Consider the following 19,309-nt stretch of genomic DNA (forward strand, 5'->3'; position numbering starts at 1 on the left):
TAATAGCGTGTCTGAGATCAGATGCATTGTAAGGAACCCCAACCCTCTCTAATAGCGCGTCTGAGATCAGATGCATTGTAAGGAACCCCAACCCTCTCTAATAGCACGTCTGAGATCAGATGCATTGTAAGTGTAGCCCCTGTTCCCCTTGGCGCTCTATGGCCCATACCTCTGCGGGGGAGTTGCGGATGCCGCTGGAGGGTAGGATGCAGGTCCGGCGTGTGTCGGGCGAGGGCGGCTGGTGAGGCAAGCCAGTCACCGGTAGCTTGCGGCGCACCCGGCTAGCAGGGCCGCCATTTTGGAATGCGCAGTGGTAGCGATCGGGAGTCGCGGCGGCCATTGTTAGACTCGCGCATGCGCAGTTACGATCGCGCAAGCGGCGGCAATAGATAATAGACTCTGCGGGGACTACAACTCCCAAGAGGCATAGGCAGATGTTCACCAGGTGCCCCAGAACAGCCAATGGGGTTGGAGGATTCCCTGCAGCAGGGAATGGATACTTTTTGCGCGCTGGAGAGACAGGGAGTTGAAGCTGGGAGCTGGGTGAGTGAGGGTGTATGTGTAGGGAGCAGTAGCCCCTGCACTAGGTTAGTCACCCCCCATAGGCCCCATATAACTACTATCCTTGCCCCAGCTTGTGGTTACTTCAGGGACAGGCTTTAAGTAAGGAATCTGCCTCTTTAGCTGTTTGATTAGATCAAGGAACAGCTAATCTGATGCGCTGCCTGATCACTGGGTCTGGGATCAGACCCCCTCTAGATAGAGACTATCTTCACGGAGGATCACGCCATGCAGTGACTGCGGCCTGCGAACTGGGGACGGACCAGCCCCAAGGTATAGACGGTACGGTGATATAATCCACGCCGGAATTCACCCCACACGTAAGCGTACGGCACGTTGGATCAGACGGATCCCATTCTGTTATCCTGCTGTACCCGGGTGCAGGAGCCCTGGGCAGGTGTCTATTGTAGTGCACTAACACTCCACGGGATAGTGCTATCTCCAACACTTTGGGTGGGCCTGGACATAAGGGACATCAGGGAATTGGTGCCCAGCACCCAGGTACTTTGGGGACACCTATGTTGATATGCGGTGGGGTGAACTTCTAACGTATGGTTATATGCATATTACTGTGTGGTACAGAGTACTAAGGTTATTACTTATAGTAAATGTTGCTGGCATATATTGTGTGCGTGCATTATTATTATTATTGTTCCTGTAAGAGGACCATCCCACCCTGTTGGGAACCCTTACAGATGGAGGCGCTGTATCTGAAGAATCAGGTAACCCCAGGCTCCCAGCGGCGGAGGTTCAAGCCTTCTGTGAGCCTATCAGGTAACGCACCACATACGGTAACACAGGTGTATTCCCACACATGGTCCCTATCTGCAATTGGGGGGGGGGGGGCAAACTGTGTTACATAAGGAACCCCAACCCTCTCTAATAGCGCGTCTGAGATCAGATGCATTGTAAGGAACCCCAACCCTCTCTAATAGCGCATCTGAGATCAGATGCATTGTAAGGAACCCCAACCCTCTCTAATAGCGCATCTGAGATCAGATGCATTGTAAGGAACCCCAACCCTCTCTAATAGCGCGTCTGAGATCAGATGCATTGGTAGGAACCCCAACCCTCTCTAATAGCGCGTCTGAGATCAGATGCATTGTAAATTCTTCTGTACTTGATACAATTGACCTGGAAATTGCAGGGAACCCCTTAGGGATGCTAGCAGAGCCCACAGGCTCCTAGGAACCCCTGTAGAAAAACACCGATCTAGTTTATAGTAACGGGGCGGCCCATAACAAACAAGTAGAGGAAAGCATCTCCTTAAGAGGCATTAGGGCTTTCTGGCACACATTAAAACGCTGCCTGTTCCCTGCAGCTTCCCTTTCATGTCTGCACCTTTCCTTCCTATTTGTCTTCTCACATTGAAGTCTTCCCTCTGGTAACATTTCTGCTCCCCCTGCAACGTTCCTGCCGGGTAAGAAAGCGATGCAGCGGGGGCTGGGTGCCTGCCGGGGTATTCAGAAGTACCCCTCAAATCCAACCATTGTTGGCAATTACGCTTTGGCTGAGATCGCTTTATTTGGGAAGAACACACTAATATCATTCCTTCTTTCTCAGTAACTTGTCCATATATGGTCTAGCAGTCTAGGTCAATAATGATGCACTGGAAGAGTTAACCCCGTGCTTGTCAGCTGCAGGATTCTCCATGAAACGCTGCAAACTGATGCAACAGGGAGAACTTTTTATTTGTGAAACGAAAGCTTGCCTCTGTAATGTGGGTGCAGGAAATCTGAGCTACCTGACAGCGTATGTTTTGGCGTGTCACTCCTGATCATGCGGTGCTCCAGAAATAAACCTTAGCATACAAAGACAATGTTTCCCGGGAGTTTCTACAGAAGGCAAAAGCAACCTGCAGCAGCGGAGAAAGGAGAGGGGCACCCCGCGGGGAGTGTCTGAACCCCAGAAATAAGAATTGGCTCATTTTATTTACTTTGCTGGCGCTTGTGAATAGAATAAGGTAACGCAGACCAAAATGCAACATTCTATGGTAAAGTAATAACTGTTCACGTCAACTCTGGACTATATTTTTATTAGCATTAGTGTAGATAGTGCCATCATATTATGTAGCACAATACAACAATAGGAACACACGGCAATGTCACATATAATAGTATATACACAGATATAACAGTACTAGCAGGTAAGCACGTTACTGCACACTGAGTTCTGTAACTCAAGGCGTTCAGCCTCGTAAAGCATTACACAATTATTTCGCTGATTAAAACTGATTAACCCTTTTATATTATTTTACCTGGCAGTTAAGAATTCTACAATAGTTTATTTGGTTGAATATTACATACTAATGTGTACAGCATACATCATATATATTGTAATTTAAACAGATATTTTATACAATATTTGCCAGTTATTAACATAGATAATGAATTATGAAGTTATTTATCCTGTTTGCATTTAATTTGAAGTGATATACTGTGATTCAACTGACTAACCTCGTATACTGAGCAATATTACATATAGTGTACTTTTTGCTGGCCACACCAGAGGACGGGAGTTGAGCACCTCTGGGTTACGCTATCATTACAGTATTCACCTGTCTTTAAGGAAACATGTGGAGCTGCGATGGGTTTGCAGCAACATGCCTGTTTATTTACATTGCGCATGTGAAGGTCGGCACTATTGTGTCGGTCACTGAAACACGTGTCATGCGCATGTTCCTGACAGTCAGACACTTGGTGCAGAGTCATAATTAGACGTGTTAACCAAAGTGCTAAATGTTCTGCACAAACAGTTAAACTTGCACTGGCTGGCGGTGCTGGGTCACATTTGTGTGCTTGGAACGGCTGATCTTGTTTGGGAATCATGAACTTGGGCTATAAGCGTAACCGCCCTGTATCAGGTGTTCTTGCATAAGCTGCATATACAGACGCTGCCCTACTCCTAACTGATAAACAAGATGTTCTTATCCAGTGTGTGTTTATTCTATACAACTGCACGTGAATATCAAGCAAAACAACACGGTATTCATTAAATGCAGTTCCTATGCGGAGGCTTCCTGCCTGAAGTTATTCATAAAGCACTAACATATGCTGCAGCGCGGTACAATGGGGGTGCAGAGTTACATACAAATAAGCACAAACAGATACAGAAGGTAATGAAGCCCTGATTTTGGGAGCATGCTGTCACGGTAGCTTATGACAAGATATAATGAACACCAAATATCTGGGTTGAACTGAACGAGGCTTAGATATAATAAAATATATTTATTCCTTAAAAAGGTGAACACAGCAATATAGTACAATTAACAGGCAAGAAGGTAACACTTACTTAGGGTTGGGGGATGGAGAAGTATCAGCTAGCAATTCTCCAGCAATCCGGTGACATTCCAGGTGGAATCAGAAGCACAACTAAAAACTGTAGGGTTGACACAGTTTATATACCCTTGTAACCCTATTCTTAACATTGAATACAGACTATTGGTGAACAATTATCTGTATCCAATCCCTAACGTGGAGACACAGATTAAACCATGTCCCCCAGCTAATTAGCCCATGTGTACTGGGACTCTATGGGTAGCCCCATAATTAAATCAGGGGCGACGACCAATCTACCAAATGAAGTATCTGCATTGTTTGTAGGTGTAGACATAACACTTACAAACCACTCCAGTTTGATGATTCTCCGCCCTCGGGTAACAAGTAGAGTGGCAGACTCTTGTTGATTAGTACTTGGTCTGTTGATCAGTACTTAGTGTAAACAATCAGGGCAGTTACCTTTTGATCACAGTGCTTAGGTTCAATCAGCCGGCTGCCCTTCATGACCTATTAGCATAGCAGATGGCGTCTGCATTTTCAGAACAGATCCAAAATACCATACGTATACACTTTAATATCTACACATATTAATAAGTTCCATTCTGGTGGGCTCAGTGGGTCGAAATTTGCCAGTTTTTAATGCCTACAGTGACTCCACATATTGGCCAAATATCAACTCTCTGCGACCTCCAGAACTGGAGATACATAAATGCACTTTAAAACATCTTTGAAATACAGGATTATAATGCAACATGGGAACAGGGGAACATACATTTTCATGACATGACAAGGTGTAAACCACATTCCTGGACCGCAGTCCAGTTAACCCCTTGCCTCCCTGGTGAGGTCAGGGGATGGCCATATGGGGTGCAACCCCTTTAATACCGGGCCAACCCCCTCTCCCTCTACACATGCACTCTAGCGGGAATAAGGGGCAATGTTGTAACATTCTTCTGTTGTGGATCCCGTGAAAACAGGTCCCACCGGAGGGTTTTTTCAGATTATTATCACATTTATTTACTCACTTTTCACCTTGAGAGTTTATATTTTCATATATATTTTAAAAATTCACTTTTTGGGCGATTGCGCCTATAATATCCCTGTCACGTACTCGAAACAAAATGTAAACAATATGAAGAAATGCTGAGAATGAATTCATGCTGCCAGCGAACTCCCCAAACCTCATCTACTTCCATTAAGGAGACGTAGAAACATTATTGGATCCCTCCCAAATTAGTTCTGCTGACCACAACTGCCATCCACTAGGCTCGGGGGGTCTCTTACCCCCTTCCAAATACTCAAAGACAAATCACTACAGCGGAGACACGCACAGAACAAATTCAGCACGGTAGATCTGGCAATGTAGTGAGGAAACATGCAAATTAACACCGATTTCAATTAAAATGAATCTTTTTGGAGGTGTCCTGTTATTACTGTTTTGTAATATCGTCGTTGTAGTTTCATTAAGTGCATTTTTATTTACCCTTTTTCATGAAAATAGGCTTAGCAACGAAAAACATTTCTAAGGGCTCATCAAACACCGAATCTTCAGAACGATCTGCAGAACTTGTCCTAGCAAAATACCTTCCTTTTTAAATACAGAATTTTTCCTGTCAAAAAGAACATTTAATCGCCTTTTCCTCAGTACGCAAAGAATGTAGTTAATCACTTTTTCCTCTACAGTGTCGGTTTTTATCGTAGTATGAAATCTCCCTGTGGTAATTATATTACATGTCATAAGTATTCTATACTGTATATGTCCAGAATATTGTCAAATGAACTGAACTTAAGCCCTAGAATTTTATCTTCGCCAGATTGGCGTTCTCTTTGCTCATGTGACAGTGAGCAGGTGAAGATTAGGAAGAGATTTTTTCAAAGTATGGTGTTTTATCACTTGCATTTACTTGTTATATAACAGTGGAAGAAAGCCTGAGACTTGTTCTACCCCTCTGGGCAGGGAGATTCGGAGACAGGCGCAGTGAGGATTACTTCATTGCATGAAAGGCCAGGGAAGCTGCTGGTATTCCATAGTCTATTAGGAGCAAAGTGTATTGTGATGAATGACGCCATCTAGCGCTTTCACAGTCAAATCCCAACCGCATGGACCTTCAAACGTACATAAATATTAACAGGGACATGGAGGAAGCCAACACAGTTGTGTAACTTTAGTAAATTCACCTGTGTGAAGTATTCGTTCTTCTCAAGGATGTCTTCTTTCTACCCCCTTTGTATCTAAAGCCCTCTCCCGCCTTAAACCTTTCTCACTGACTGCCCCACACCTCTGGAATGCCCTTCCCCTCAATACCCGACTGGCACCCTCTCTATCCACCTTTAAGACCCGTCTTAAGACACATTTGCTTAAAGAAGCATATGAATAGCACTGTGGATAATCCTGACACATAAAGCTTGGCCCCCTGCAGACGCACTTACTAGAATTCCCTCCTACTGTCTCTGTACGTTCTCCCTACCTACCAATTAGACTGTAAGCTCCTCAGAGCAGGGACTCCTCTTCCTTAATGTTATGTTTATGTCTGAAGCACTTATTCCTATGATCTGTTATTTGTATTATTTGTTATTTATATGATTACAACATGTATTACTACTGTGAAGCGCTATGTATATTTATGGCGCTATATACAGTAAATAAAGACATACAATACAATACAATTTAGGATATTTTGCTCTCTAAGGCAGGAATCCTGTCCTTTGCTTGTAAGTTTCATGTGTTATTGTGTTATAATTCCCTTTATTCTAATGTCTGTACATATACATAGCCTACCAGAAAAATCAACTGGGTTTACATTTTTTGTCAGCAAAATAATTGCAAACAAATGTAAAATGCATTCTGCATTTCATGTTTTCAGCCACAGTTGCTGGTCATGCATACTGCTCAGATATTGTAAAATAAGCTCAATGTCTATTACATTGAGGAAACCTGTTCCCTGTTTCTGTGGCTGAACCCCTTAATCCTCTGCAGGTGTGCACATGTATGTGAATCAAGTCCCATTGCCTCAGGTATAAAGATAAGGTTAGAATAGCTTGGGGTGACATACACTTCACTGGCCCGGCCGCGCTGGGGGCCCGGTGGCCGGACTCCCTGACTCATGGGGCCTGGGACGCCAGTACCTTCTGTCCCCCCCCGTTGGCGGCCTGGGTGACATACACTTCACTGGCTGGGCCTGTGTGTGTCCATCCCTGCTCTATCTGACCTCGGGCAAGTGGCATTATCTCTGAGTGATTCCGGTGGTACTTACTCCTTGTGGCAGGCGTGGGATGAGTGCAACGTGATTGTGTAAAAGAACAAGAGCAACGACGTGCATACCTTGCGTGACACTGACATGTTACAAGGAATAATTACTTCTGACCTCTAGTTTGTACAGACGAATGTAATGTGGCAATTAAAGAAACGTGAGGGGTGAGGTGAAGCTAGCTTAGAAAGTAAAGGAGTTAAGGTTTATTTGATTCAAGATGATGAAAGATTTTTCTTTATCCTCTATTATTGTTTTTTATTTAGGGAAAAGGACATAAAATGGCGACGCAGGTTTCCAACTCACGTCCCCAAACAGGCACCCTGGGAGCAGAAGAATACAGTTTGTACGGCAGTATGAGTGAAGAGGAGCTTATCCAGATGGCCATTGAACAAAGCCTGATGGAGATTAACCCTGGGCCTACAACTGCCCACACCCATCAAAAGTTATCAACCAACATCAATACAGAGGCAACAGCTGCCAGCCGAAGCAACAGGCCACTGATTCCTAAGAACCCACCACAGTCCCAGTCCAGCAACAGGTGAGAGAGCACTGCATACTGTATAACGTGTGTCTTGTGAACTGCTGCACTGCTGAATGGGACGGAAACACATCACTGGCATGCCCTTAGATCAGCAGGTTGTGGCTATACAGCCCAATATTTCAATCATAGGTAGCCAAAGTACAAACTGAATTTTTCTAACTCAGTGTTTATACCGAAAAACTGGTTTGGCTGGGGTGTTACAACGATGGAGATAATCCTTGTGTTTCATCAGTGATTCCCAACCTCGGACTGTGCAGTCATACTCTGCACTGTCATGTACAGTCACACTCTGCACTGTCATGTACTGCATCACGTTCATTTCCAGGGGTGGGGTCCTAGAGTGTTGATGCATTTTAAATTGTCAGCACTGGAATCCTTCAATTTGTGTGAAAATTACCTTACTAATTCTGCCAATCCTTTAGACTTAAAGAATGCTGGATACATTCGCGGATACATTCGCGGATACATTCACGGATACATTCACGGATACATTCACGGATACATTCGCGGATACATTCGCGGATTCATTCGCGGATACATTCGCGGATACATTCACGGATACATTCGCGGATACATTCCCGGATTCATTCGCGGATACATTCACGGATACATTCACGGATACATTCGCGGATACATTCACGGATACATTCGCGGATACATTCGCGGATACATTCGCGGATACATTCCCGGATTCATTCGCGGATACATTCACGGATACATTCGCGGATACATTCGCGGATACATTCGCGGATACATTCACGGATACATTCGCGGATACATTCGCGGATACATTCGCGGATACATTCGCGGATTCATTCGCGGATACATTCGCGGATACATTCGCGGATACATTCGCGGATACATTCGCGGATACATTCGCGGATACATTCGCGGATACATTCGCGGATACATTCGCGGATACATTCACGGATACATTCGCGGATACATTCGCGGATACATTCGCGGATACATTCGCGGATTCATTCGCGGATACATTCGCGGATTCATTCGCGGATACATTCGCGGATACATTCGCGGATACATTCGCGGATACATTCGCGGATACATTCGCGGATACATTCGCGGATACATTCGCGGATACATTCGCGGATACATTCACGGATACATTCGCGGATACATTCGCGGATACATTCGCGGATACATTCGCGGATACATTCGCGGATACATTCGCGGATACATTCGCGGATACATTCGCGGATACATTCGCGGATACATTCGCGGATTCATTCGCGGATTCATTCGCGGATTCATTCGCGGATACATTCGCGGATTCATTCGCGATTCATTCGCGATTCATTCGCGGATTCATTCGCGGATTCATTCGCGGATACATTCGCGGATACATTCGCGGATACATTCGCGGATACATTCGCGGATACATTCGCGGATACATTCGCGGATACATTCGCGGATTCATTCGCGGATACATTCGCGGATACATTCGCGGATTCATTCGCGGATACATTCGCGGATACATTCGCGGATACATTCGCGGATACATTCGCGGATACATTCGCGGATACATTCGCGGATACATTCGCGGATACATTCGCGGATTCATTCGCGGATACATTCGCGGATACATTCGCGGATACATTCGCGGATACATTCGCGGATACATTCCCGGATTCATTCGCGGATACATTCGCGGATACATTCGCGGATACATTCGCGGATACATTCGCGGATACATTCGCGGATACATTCGCGGATACATTCACGGATACATTCACGGATTTGCCAACAATGACCCCATAAAGAATTTATTAGGGTTTAGGTATAATTGCTTTCTACATATTTTCTTTCCAGCTCTGGTACTGTGGGTGTTGAGAGCAACTCGTGATATACTGTACAGACGTTGCACTGCGCAGGCTGTTATTTCTTCTGTCTTTTAGGATGGTTAATATTACAGAAATATTACAGTGTAAATTAATGTTAATTAGGATTAATATAATACCTCATTTTCATTTTAAATCTGATTGGCAATTTGATGGTACACGGTGTGGGTTCAATTTCTCCTCACATCCAAACTGTTATCAATAATCTGGGATACAGACCCCCACAGTCCCAAACCGTAGTGTGAGATCTCTGATTAAGGAATTGCCCCGCAGCCTCAGATTATCCCAAGAGGTGCGGCCAGTCTTCCCATCAGGTTGAGATGTTATGAACCACTTGAAGGTTCTCCGGAGCGCACGCTTTTCCTGCTGCGCCTCCGTCTGCCTGCGCTGGAGCTCGCGACCCCCCTCCTACCTGGTAGCTGCGTCAAATGACGCTCCAGGGTCATTTGACACCGGTGACGTCACGTCACAAGACCCCGCGGTGTCATTTGATGCCGGGTTGCCATGGAGACGCGTCACAGCATCTGAATCTCTGTAAATGTAATGTTTGCAGAGGCCTCACGCGATCCACCGGCATTTAATTTAAATGCTGTGGGGAACAGCGCGGGACCTCTGCAGCTGCCCGTGCCCCCCCAGAGAAATCTCCCGCCCCCCAGTTTGCGCACCGCTGCTCTAGATCAGGGAAGCTCAACTCCAGTCCTGAAGGCCCCGAACAGGTCGGTTTTTCAGGATATCCCTGCTTCAGCAATGGTGGCTCAATCAGTGGCTCAGTCAAAGACTGACCCACCTGTGCTGAATCTGGGATATCCTTAAAACCTGACCTATTAGGGGGGGGGGGTGTGGGGGAGCGGTCTTGAGGATTGGAGTTGAGCCCCCCTGATCTAGATTTTCCCTTCTCATAACCAGGTGAAGCCTCGGACAGTTTGGGCTTTGAAACTCCCAGTAAAAAATTACTACAGGAGTTTATTCAGCAAATCTTAACCGGTCACCGGAAATCTCACCAGACATTTTCGCTTTATCTGCAGTCTCATAAAGGGGTCACTGGTCTGGTGTCATGAAACAATGTGGCCAAGTAGGTGGCACTGACCTTCCACTGCGCTGAATGCACCTTTTGTATTTAAGGGGTTAAATGATGGATACGAGGCATCCCGTTCGCTGCCTGTTCCTTCTTTCCTCCTGAAATCCTTTCCTGTTCCTGGGTGTTTTGGTGAAGACTCTGCGTTGGTTATTACCGTGGTGATCCCACTCGTGGCAATTTAAGGCTACTTGTTTTACATTTAGAGTTGAATTACTTAGAAGCCACAATAGCCCCAGAAAAGCTGCTCAATGGCCAAGTGAGAGATACAGGCAAACCCCGGTTTAAGGACACTCACTTTAAGTACACTCGCGAGTAAGTACATATAGCCCATTAGGCAAACTGCAGCTCGCGCATGCGCCTGTCAGCACGTCCTGAACAGCTATACCGGCTCCCTACCTGTACCGAAGCTGTGCGCAAGCGGGGAGACTATAGAGCCTGTTACAAATGCGTTATTTACATCAGTTATGCACGTATATGACTATTGCAGTACAGTACATGCATCGATATGTGGGAAAAAGGTAGAGCTTCACTTTAAGTACATTTTCGCTTTACATACATGCTCTGTACCCATTGTGTATGTTAATGCGGGGTCTGACAGTACATCATTGTGAATGGTCCAGGGAAGAGACGTCACACCTTCCTAGCACAACCTTTGTGGAAAGCATCGAACACCATCCAATGCCATGTGTTTATTTACAGTATTCTCACCTCTCCAAGTAAATCAGGAAACACATTTTTTCACACGGGCGTCATTCCTGCCACTTCTATTACAGATAACAGCAGATTGCTATATGTGTGTGTGTGTGTTTGTGTGTGTATATGTATGTGTATATGTGTGTGCGTATGTATGTGTATATATGTGTGTGTGTATATGTGTGTGTATATGTACGTGTATATATGTGTGTGTATATGTATGTGTGTATATGTGTGTGTTTGTGTATATATGTATGTGTGTGTATGTGTGTGTTTGTGTGTATATGCACGTGTATATATGTATGTGTGTATATGTATGTATATATATATGTGTGTGCGTGTGTGTATATGTTTGTGTATATATAAATGTGTGTGTTTGTGTATATATGTATGTTTGTGCATGTGTGTATATGTTTGTGTGTATATGTACGTGTATATATCTATGTGTTTGTGTGTGTGTGCTTGTGTGTATATGTATGTGTGTGTGTGTGTGTGTATATATGTGTGTGTGTGTTTGTGTGTGTGTGTGTGTGTGTGTGTACTGTATGTATGTCTATAACCAGAAAATACAAAACAACTACAACACAGATGTCAACCTCCAGGGATGAAACATCTGAGATTTAGCGGCTCTGGACCAAACACAGCATTTTAAATGGCAAAGTTCTGATATAATCAGAGAGACGCCATTGAAGTCTATGATCCTATTAACACAAATGTGTACATCTTTAGATTCTCCCACAAATAAATACAACAAGTAGTGAGTGAATTAAATCTGTCCCTTCTGACATTGGGCCTTGTCTCTCATTTAATTGAGCCTGTACCATCTATGTACAGCCATGTGCTCACTGTCACCTCTATGTACAGCCCTGTGATCACTGTTACCGTTATGTACAGCCCTGTTCGACCTGTCAAATCTATGTACAGCCCTGTGCTCACTGTCACTTCTATGTACAGCCCTGTGCTCAGTTACCTCTAGGTACAGCCCTGTTCCCACTGTCACCTTTATGCACAGCCATGTGCTCACTGTCACCTCTATGTACAGTACAGGCCTGTACTCACTGTCAGCTCTATGTACAGTACAGCCCTGTACTCACTGTCAGCTCTATGTACTGTACAGCCCTGTTCTCACTATGCTGGGAAGGTAACCATTGCATGTTGGTTCAGTCGGAGTGCTGGTCCTATGAGATATTGTCACTGCACATCCCCACCCCCAGCTAGTGTTATTATGTAGCAATTAGATGGATCCCAGAGCACTCAGAGGGGCTCTGACTTCTCATCAGGATTGTCCAACTCTCCTGATTTCTAATGGATACTCTCTGCTTGATAGCTGAAACAATGTATTACTTGTGAGCTTTTAGTTGCTCTGATATAAATGTAATCAACCCAATGCATGTGAGTGGAAGATGGGCTCCATGTGTCCCTTTCACATGTGGTAAGAAATATGTAAAATATGTACGCATATACACACATAGACACACACGCATACACACACACACACACACGCACACACACATACATACATACATACATACACACTCACACACATACACGCACTCACACACATACATACACACTCACTCACACACACACACTCACACACACATACACACACACACATACACACCCACACACATACACACCCACACGCACACTCACGCACGCGCACACACACGCACACACACACGCACACACACGCACACACACACACACACACACACACACACACAATTTATGCTAGTTTTTTCCCTATTAAAATGCTTATTTTTTTCGTTAGTCCAGATCCCTCACTCAATGTCACTGATTTAGGTTCCTTGTATATTATCTCTCCACACTTCAAAATCATCAACAATAACATGCTACAAAGTTCTCTCTTCCGCCACAAGTGAATCAGTGACATCTCTCATGCATGTGTGTGTATCACGCCCAGAACACAGACCACCCTCACTCAGTCACCACTATGAAGACTCAATCTCTGAAGCCCAGTTGCTGGAGGGATGTGCACCCTGAGGCCTGTGCATCCTGAGACCTGTGCACCTTGAGGCCTGTGCATCCTGAGACCTGTGCACCTTGAGGCCTGTGCATCCTGAGACCTGTGCATCCTGAGGCCTGTGCATCCTGAGAGTGTGCGTGTGTTTTCTTCATTGTTCTCTTATATGGTCATTCAAATCCCTTGACGTTTCCTCTCAAGGCCAAAAATAATCAAGTGCTCTGAGCAGCTGAGTCCAGAGCCCGCACCATCTGCTTCCATTCAGGCTGCAGGAGGCTTCATCTTCCAGGCAGCAGCAGCAGCCCCTCACCCTGCTCCTCTGTGTGACTTTCTTCTCATTCCTAGGTGTGGATAGGATGATCTGCTTCTCTTACTCAGAGTATTTCTCTTTATTTCATGCATGTCGCCACAAACCCAGAACTTCCCAGCCCAGAGCAGCTCAGCCTCCCAACCCAGGGCCAAGCGGGGGGCCCAGGAAGCGGTATGATGGCAGCTTCTTCAGCACCCCCCAGCATATGTAAGTCACCCCTTCCTGGCTTCTCTTTTCTCAATGCTTTATGTAGTCTCCCATTCTAATTTCCTTATCTGGGGAGTATTTATCAGTATGTTTTTTAACTATATTATTGCACATTTTGCTGGGGGTAAAAAAAAGAAACCAGATGTCATAAAATAAATCTTATTGCTTTTTTGGGACTTATTCCTTCAATAAATCTAGCGTTCTTTTTTGCATCCCATTTGGACAATCTTCACAGCTCTCGTACTTTGATAAATAATCCCCTTTAGTTTCCTAATTGTCCACCTCTTATATCTATCTCTTCATCTAGAACTATTCACCTCCTAAATATATACATAGGTGCATTGCACAAGCCTGCATGTTATCCAGTTTCATAATATGAACATGCCCTGGTATCTGCTAACCCCTGGGACATAAGTCTGGTAATGTAGCCACAAAGGGGTGTAGTTTTGGTACCAAATATTGAAAATATATATTTGACTTTTTAATCGCATTTATTGTGTGATATTTTCTCTGCTAGAAACGCGTGTAACACATTGTCTAGCAATAATTCTGTAGCTGTAGTAATATAAGGAAAACATTACTCTTCATATTTCTGTATACTGTAATTATATATGTGGGATATCTGCTCGGTAATTGTATCTGATATCTGTGCTAGTGACTATTAACCCCTTTCCTGTCCAAATGCAAATAGCTGGTATCGAAGAGGTTAAAAAAGCCCTAGGCAATCTCTGTATTTATTCCCACAACTATATTTGTCTCTTCAACAGAATATAAGTGGTTGGCAGTGCATGGCCCCTCTGGTAATGAATAGGTTAAAAACAAACAAACAATTGCTGTGTTTATTTCCCAGGCAGAATATAAGTGGTTGGCAGTGCATGGCCCCTCTGGGAATGAATGGGTTAAACATAAACAAACAATTGCTGTGTTTATTTCCCAGGCAGAATATAAGGGGTTGGGTTTGACAGGAGAGGGTAAAGGTCTAGGAGAATCTAGGACATTTCTCTCTATTTCCAGCCAGCAGGATGAACGGTCATTCTGTGCTTCTTGCATTCTTTAATGTGAATGTGATGAAGATGCTATTCAGGTTTAATCAGAGTATTGGATCATTGTTAGTAACATTTGCGACATGTACTGGACTTGCAGTGGAACATCATCTCTATCATTTTTAACTTTCTTTTTTCATAGTTTAACATGTATATATATATTTAATCCCTTTACTAAATTAGGCCCTGAAAGCCAAAACAAAGCACAAGAGCTCATATCACAGAACATTCTCCTTGTATTAGTGGCTAGTTGGTAAAGATAAGCCGTAAAGGTCTTCCAGCACTGGAATGTGTTATGATATACAGTAGCACCACTTAGTGGATAGTTGGTGGAGTAAAGAATGATGCAGCATTTCGATAAAGGGGTTTATCAGAAAAAAGGGGACCCATTCAAATATTGTTACATTAATATATTACTCTAAAACAATGAACTACGGGAACATTTCATGGTGAAGTGTGATCATGATATAGAAAGCGACACTCACAGAATGCTATTAATCTGCAGTATAGTGTACATGTTGCTGAGTGAGACTGCTACTGAATGAACAGGCTAAGAACACTGGCTTTTCTTTCAGCGCAGATTAAGGTGACAGAGCAGCTGTGATAACAGCTGGACTATTTCCTACTGATCCCAGCACACAGACAGTTCAGTCAATGTGTATTTTTTTGTATTCATATTTAAAGAATTAAAAATAAAGCTTGTATCTGCACTAGTGACCCCCTTAGCCATGGCTAAAATCTAAATATTGTTATATGTGTAAATATGTGCTGAGTTCTGCAGCTGCATGTGACAGAACTGCCCACCCAAGCAAATCCTTCATTGTGTGTTTTAAAGGGGATACAAACAATGACACCATGTGCATAACTGGCGCCTCCAATGAATAAATAAATGAATCCAACCAATGGCGTAGTCCAATGTGGGTAGCAGGCAGTCCTGAGTGGAGTCTTCAAAGAAGCCTCACAGAAAGACACACAAACATATAGGACAAAAACAAAAAAAGAGACAAAAGAAAAAAATCATAGTGTAACTCAAATAACTTTTTATTATAATTATGCCATTATTCCAGCTATTGGTCTCAATTAGCGTTATGGTATATATACACCTACATGCTTTCATTCCCGTCATGCCCCTGACGAAGTGACTTAGCGTCACGAAACGCGTAGGGTGGTTCTCTCCTTGGCTATTGACATTAATCATCCACCCCTGGCTGCACGCTGTTCCTGTCAGACCTGCCTTCTAGCTTCCCGTGCTCTGCTGCCTGTCTGGGCGCTCCCCCTGCCCTCGCGCCGCCTTGTGACATCACCGGCACATCACGCGACCTGAGGGTCTGTGTGCACGGTGTCGGCGTCTCTCCGAGCGGCGTGGAGTTCTGGTTCCTCCTTGTGAAACCTTCACCTACCTTGAGGGTCTGTGTGTTGGCAGTGGCGATCATCCTGGCAGTGTGGATCTTCTGAGTTCGTGCGGTTCCATCTCCTGCAGAGGCTCCAGTCTGACTTCCAGGACTGTTGTTCCAAAGGTTATTTTAAATCAGCTTTGCTGTTAGTAGGTTTTTAATTTTACCCCTACCGGATGATTCAGCTTTAATAGCGTCTCTAGCCCAATAAACATTTGTTTATTGTTATATTTTAGTTAATTGCATTACATTTGTAATTTATCTTTTTGCCCATCTTTTCAGTGAATTTTTTTATTATTTTATTTTTTTTTTAGATTTTTTTTGTTTTGTTATTTGAGTTACACTATGATTTTTTCTTTTGTCTCTTTTTTTGTTTTTGTCCTATATGTTTGTGTGTCTTTCTGTGAGGCTTCTTTGAAGACTCCACTCAGGACTGCCTGCTACCCACATTGAACTATGCCATTGGTTGGATTCATTTATTTATTCCTTGGAGGCGCCGTTTTTTTGTATTCTTTGTCTTAATTGGTTTGTGTACACCATTATTCCCTTAGGCAGCCCTCACTTTAAGTTTAAAGTGTATTGTAATCACATCTGTCACTTTTATTGTCACAGATTTATAATATAGCATTGGCGCTTATTCACTACTCTTCTCCTTTAACCATGTGCATAACTGATACACGTGTGTCACGGGACTGCTCCCTGCGTACTAACGGATCCATAGCACTCCTTTCCACGTCTCAGGCCAGGCACAGCCGGGCACAATATCTGGAAGTTACAAATGGGCCAAATTGTCACTGAAGTCAGGAAATGTACAATTTGTGTTTGCTAAAAATACAGTGAAACTCCGCAAAGTCTGCTAATAATGTTATGCCAGGCATTAAAAATCAGTGTGCAGGTCACATGATCAGTCACAAGTCACATGATCATTCACAGGTCACATCAGCATTCACTCCGGTCACATGACTCTGTATATACTGCCATGTGTCCGGGATTCGGAGGAAACATTAGTCACATTTGAAGACAGGCGCACATTTCTACTTCTAATGGGTCGTTTTTCTATCTACTCCTGGAATAAAAGTTCCCACAACCCAATGCAAGAAGCTAGGTCAGTAGTATCCTATCTCCCTGAAAGCAAATTTCCCTGGGGGTTGTTGTGTTACCAGAAATAAAGTAGTTGATACAGAACAGTATGGATAGTGAACGAACTGTTTGGGGCATACGAAATATATAACAATTCCAGTATAGGCATACCCCGGTTTAAGGACACTCACTTTAAGTACACTCTCGAGTAAGGACATATCGCCCAATAGGCAAACGGCAGCTCACGCATGCGCCTGTCAGCACGTCCTGAATAGCAATACTGGCTCCCTACCTGTACCGAAGCTATGCACAAGCGGGGAGACTATAGAGCCTGTTACAAATGCGTTATTTACATCAGTTATGCACGTATATGACGATTGCCGTACAGTACATGCATCAATAAGTGGGAAAAGGAGTGCTTCACTATAAGTACATTTTCACTTTGCATACATGCTCCGGTCCCATTGCGTACGTTCATGCGGGGTATGTATGTATATATGCGTACGTTAATGCGGGGTATGTATGTATATATGCGTACGTTAATGCGGGATATGTATGTATATATGCGTACGTTAATGCGGGATATGTATGTATATCTTAATCAAAGCCAATATTCCAATCATGAGAAAACAACAGGAATACACCGAGAGGCAAGCGGGAATGTACCATTTCTTGTAGCATCTGGGTAGATTTAAATTTAAAAAGTGCCTTTTTTTGTTGGCAGTAGAATTGCATTTAGCTCCAGAATTGATGGGGAGGAACGGAGGAACGGAGAGGGTAAATTATCTAAATCAGATCATTTCTCTTTCAAGACATTTATTCATATGATTTGTTTTCTCAACAAGAGTGAATCATTGAGCCGTCCTAATTACCGTATGTTAGATCATCGGGAAAGTAAATGATTGCGTTTACACACTGCTGCTCCTGGCTGGAAGCGGGTGTACCCGCAGCGCGGATCCTTACACTGCTGCTGGCTGGAAGCGGGTGTACCCGCAGCGCGGATCCTTACACTGCTGCTGGCTGGAAGCGGGTGTACCCGCAGCGCGGATCCTTACACTGCTGCTGGCTGGAAGCGGGTGTACCTGCAGCGCGGATCCTTACACTGCTGCTGCTGGCTGGAAGCGGGTGTACCTGCAGCGCGGATCCTTACACTGCTGCTGGCTGGAAGCGGGTGTACCCGCAGCGCGGATCCTTACACTGCTGCTGGCTGGAAGCGGGTGTACCCGCAGCGCGGATCCTTACACTGCTCCTGGCTGGAAGCGGGTGTACCCGCAGCGCGGATCCTTACACTGCTGCTGGCTGGAAGCGGGTGTACCCGCAGCGCGGATCCTTACACTGCTGCTGGCTGGAAGCGGGTGTACCTGCAGCGCGGATCCTTACACTGCTGCTGCTGGCTGGAAGCGGGTGTACCTGCAGCGCGGATCCTTACACTGCTGCTGGCTGGAAGCGGGTGTACCCGCAGCGCGGATCCTTACACTGCTGCTGGCTGGAAGCGGGTGTACCCGCAGCACGGATCCTTACAGTGCTGCTGCTGGCTGGAAGCGGGTGTACCCGCAGCGCGGATCCTTACACTGCTGCTGGCTGGAAGCGGGTGTACCTGCAGCGCGGATCCTTACACTGCTGCTGCTGGCTGGAAGCGGGTATACCTGCAGCGCGGATCCTTATACTGCTGCTGCTGGCTGGAAGCGGGTGTACCGGCAGCGCGGATCCTTACACTGCTGCTGGCTGGAAGCGGGTGTACCCGCAGCACGGATCCTTACAGTGCTGCTGCTGGCTGGAAGCGGGTGTACCTGCAGCGCGGATCCTTACACTGCTGCTGGCTGGAAGCGGGTGTACCTGCAGCGCGGATCCTTACACTGCTGCTGGCTGGAAGCGGGTGTACCTGCAGCGCGGATCCTCACACTGCTGCTGCTGGCTGGAAGCGGGTGTACCCGCAGCGCGGATCCTTACACTGCTGCTGGCTGGAAGCGGGTGTACCCGCAGCGCGGATCCTTACACTGCTGCTGGCTGGAAGCGGGTGTACCCGC

The 19,309-nt window shown here is 45.1% G+C and overlaps 1 protein-coding gene across 2 annotated transcripts in view; it reads left to right on the forward strand.

Moving 5' to 3' along the window:
- Nucleotides 1-2,225: 2,225 nt before the first annotated feature.
- The window catches only part of ASB2 (ankyrin repeat and SOCS box containing 2), a 54,417-nt gene continuing 37,333 nt past the window's right edge, over nucleotides 2,226-19,309 (forward strand). Inside the window, exons 1-3 of one of the 2 annotated variants that reach the window (XM_075614463.1) lie at nucleotides 2,242-2,524; nucleotides 7,354-7,628; nucleotides 13,667-13,765. In XM_075614463.1, coding sequence (XP_075470578.1) covers nucleotides 7,369-7,628; nucleotides 13,667-13,765 — 359 coding nt within the window. In that variant the 5' untranslated portion in view covers nucleotides 2,242-2,524; nucleotides 7,354-7,368. Of the gene's footprint in view, nucleotides 2,525-7,353; nucleotides 7,629-13,666; nucleotides 13,766-19,309 lie in introns of both variants that reach the window. The other variant, XM_075614464.1, reaches the window with a different exon arrangement.

Source organism: Ascaphus truei, chromosome 9, assembly GCF_040206685.1.
Source record: "Ascaphus truei isolate aAscTru1 chromosome 9, aAscTru1.hap1, whole genome shotgun sequence".
NCBI lineage: Eukaryota > Metazoa > Chordata > Amphibia > Anura > Ascaphidae > Ascaphus > Ascaphus truei.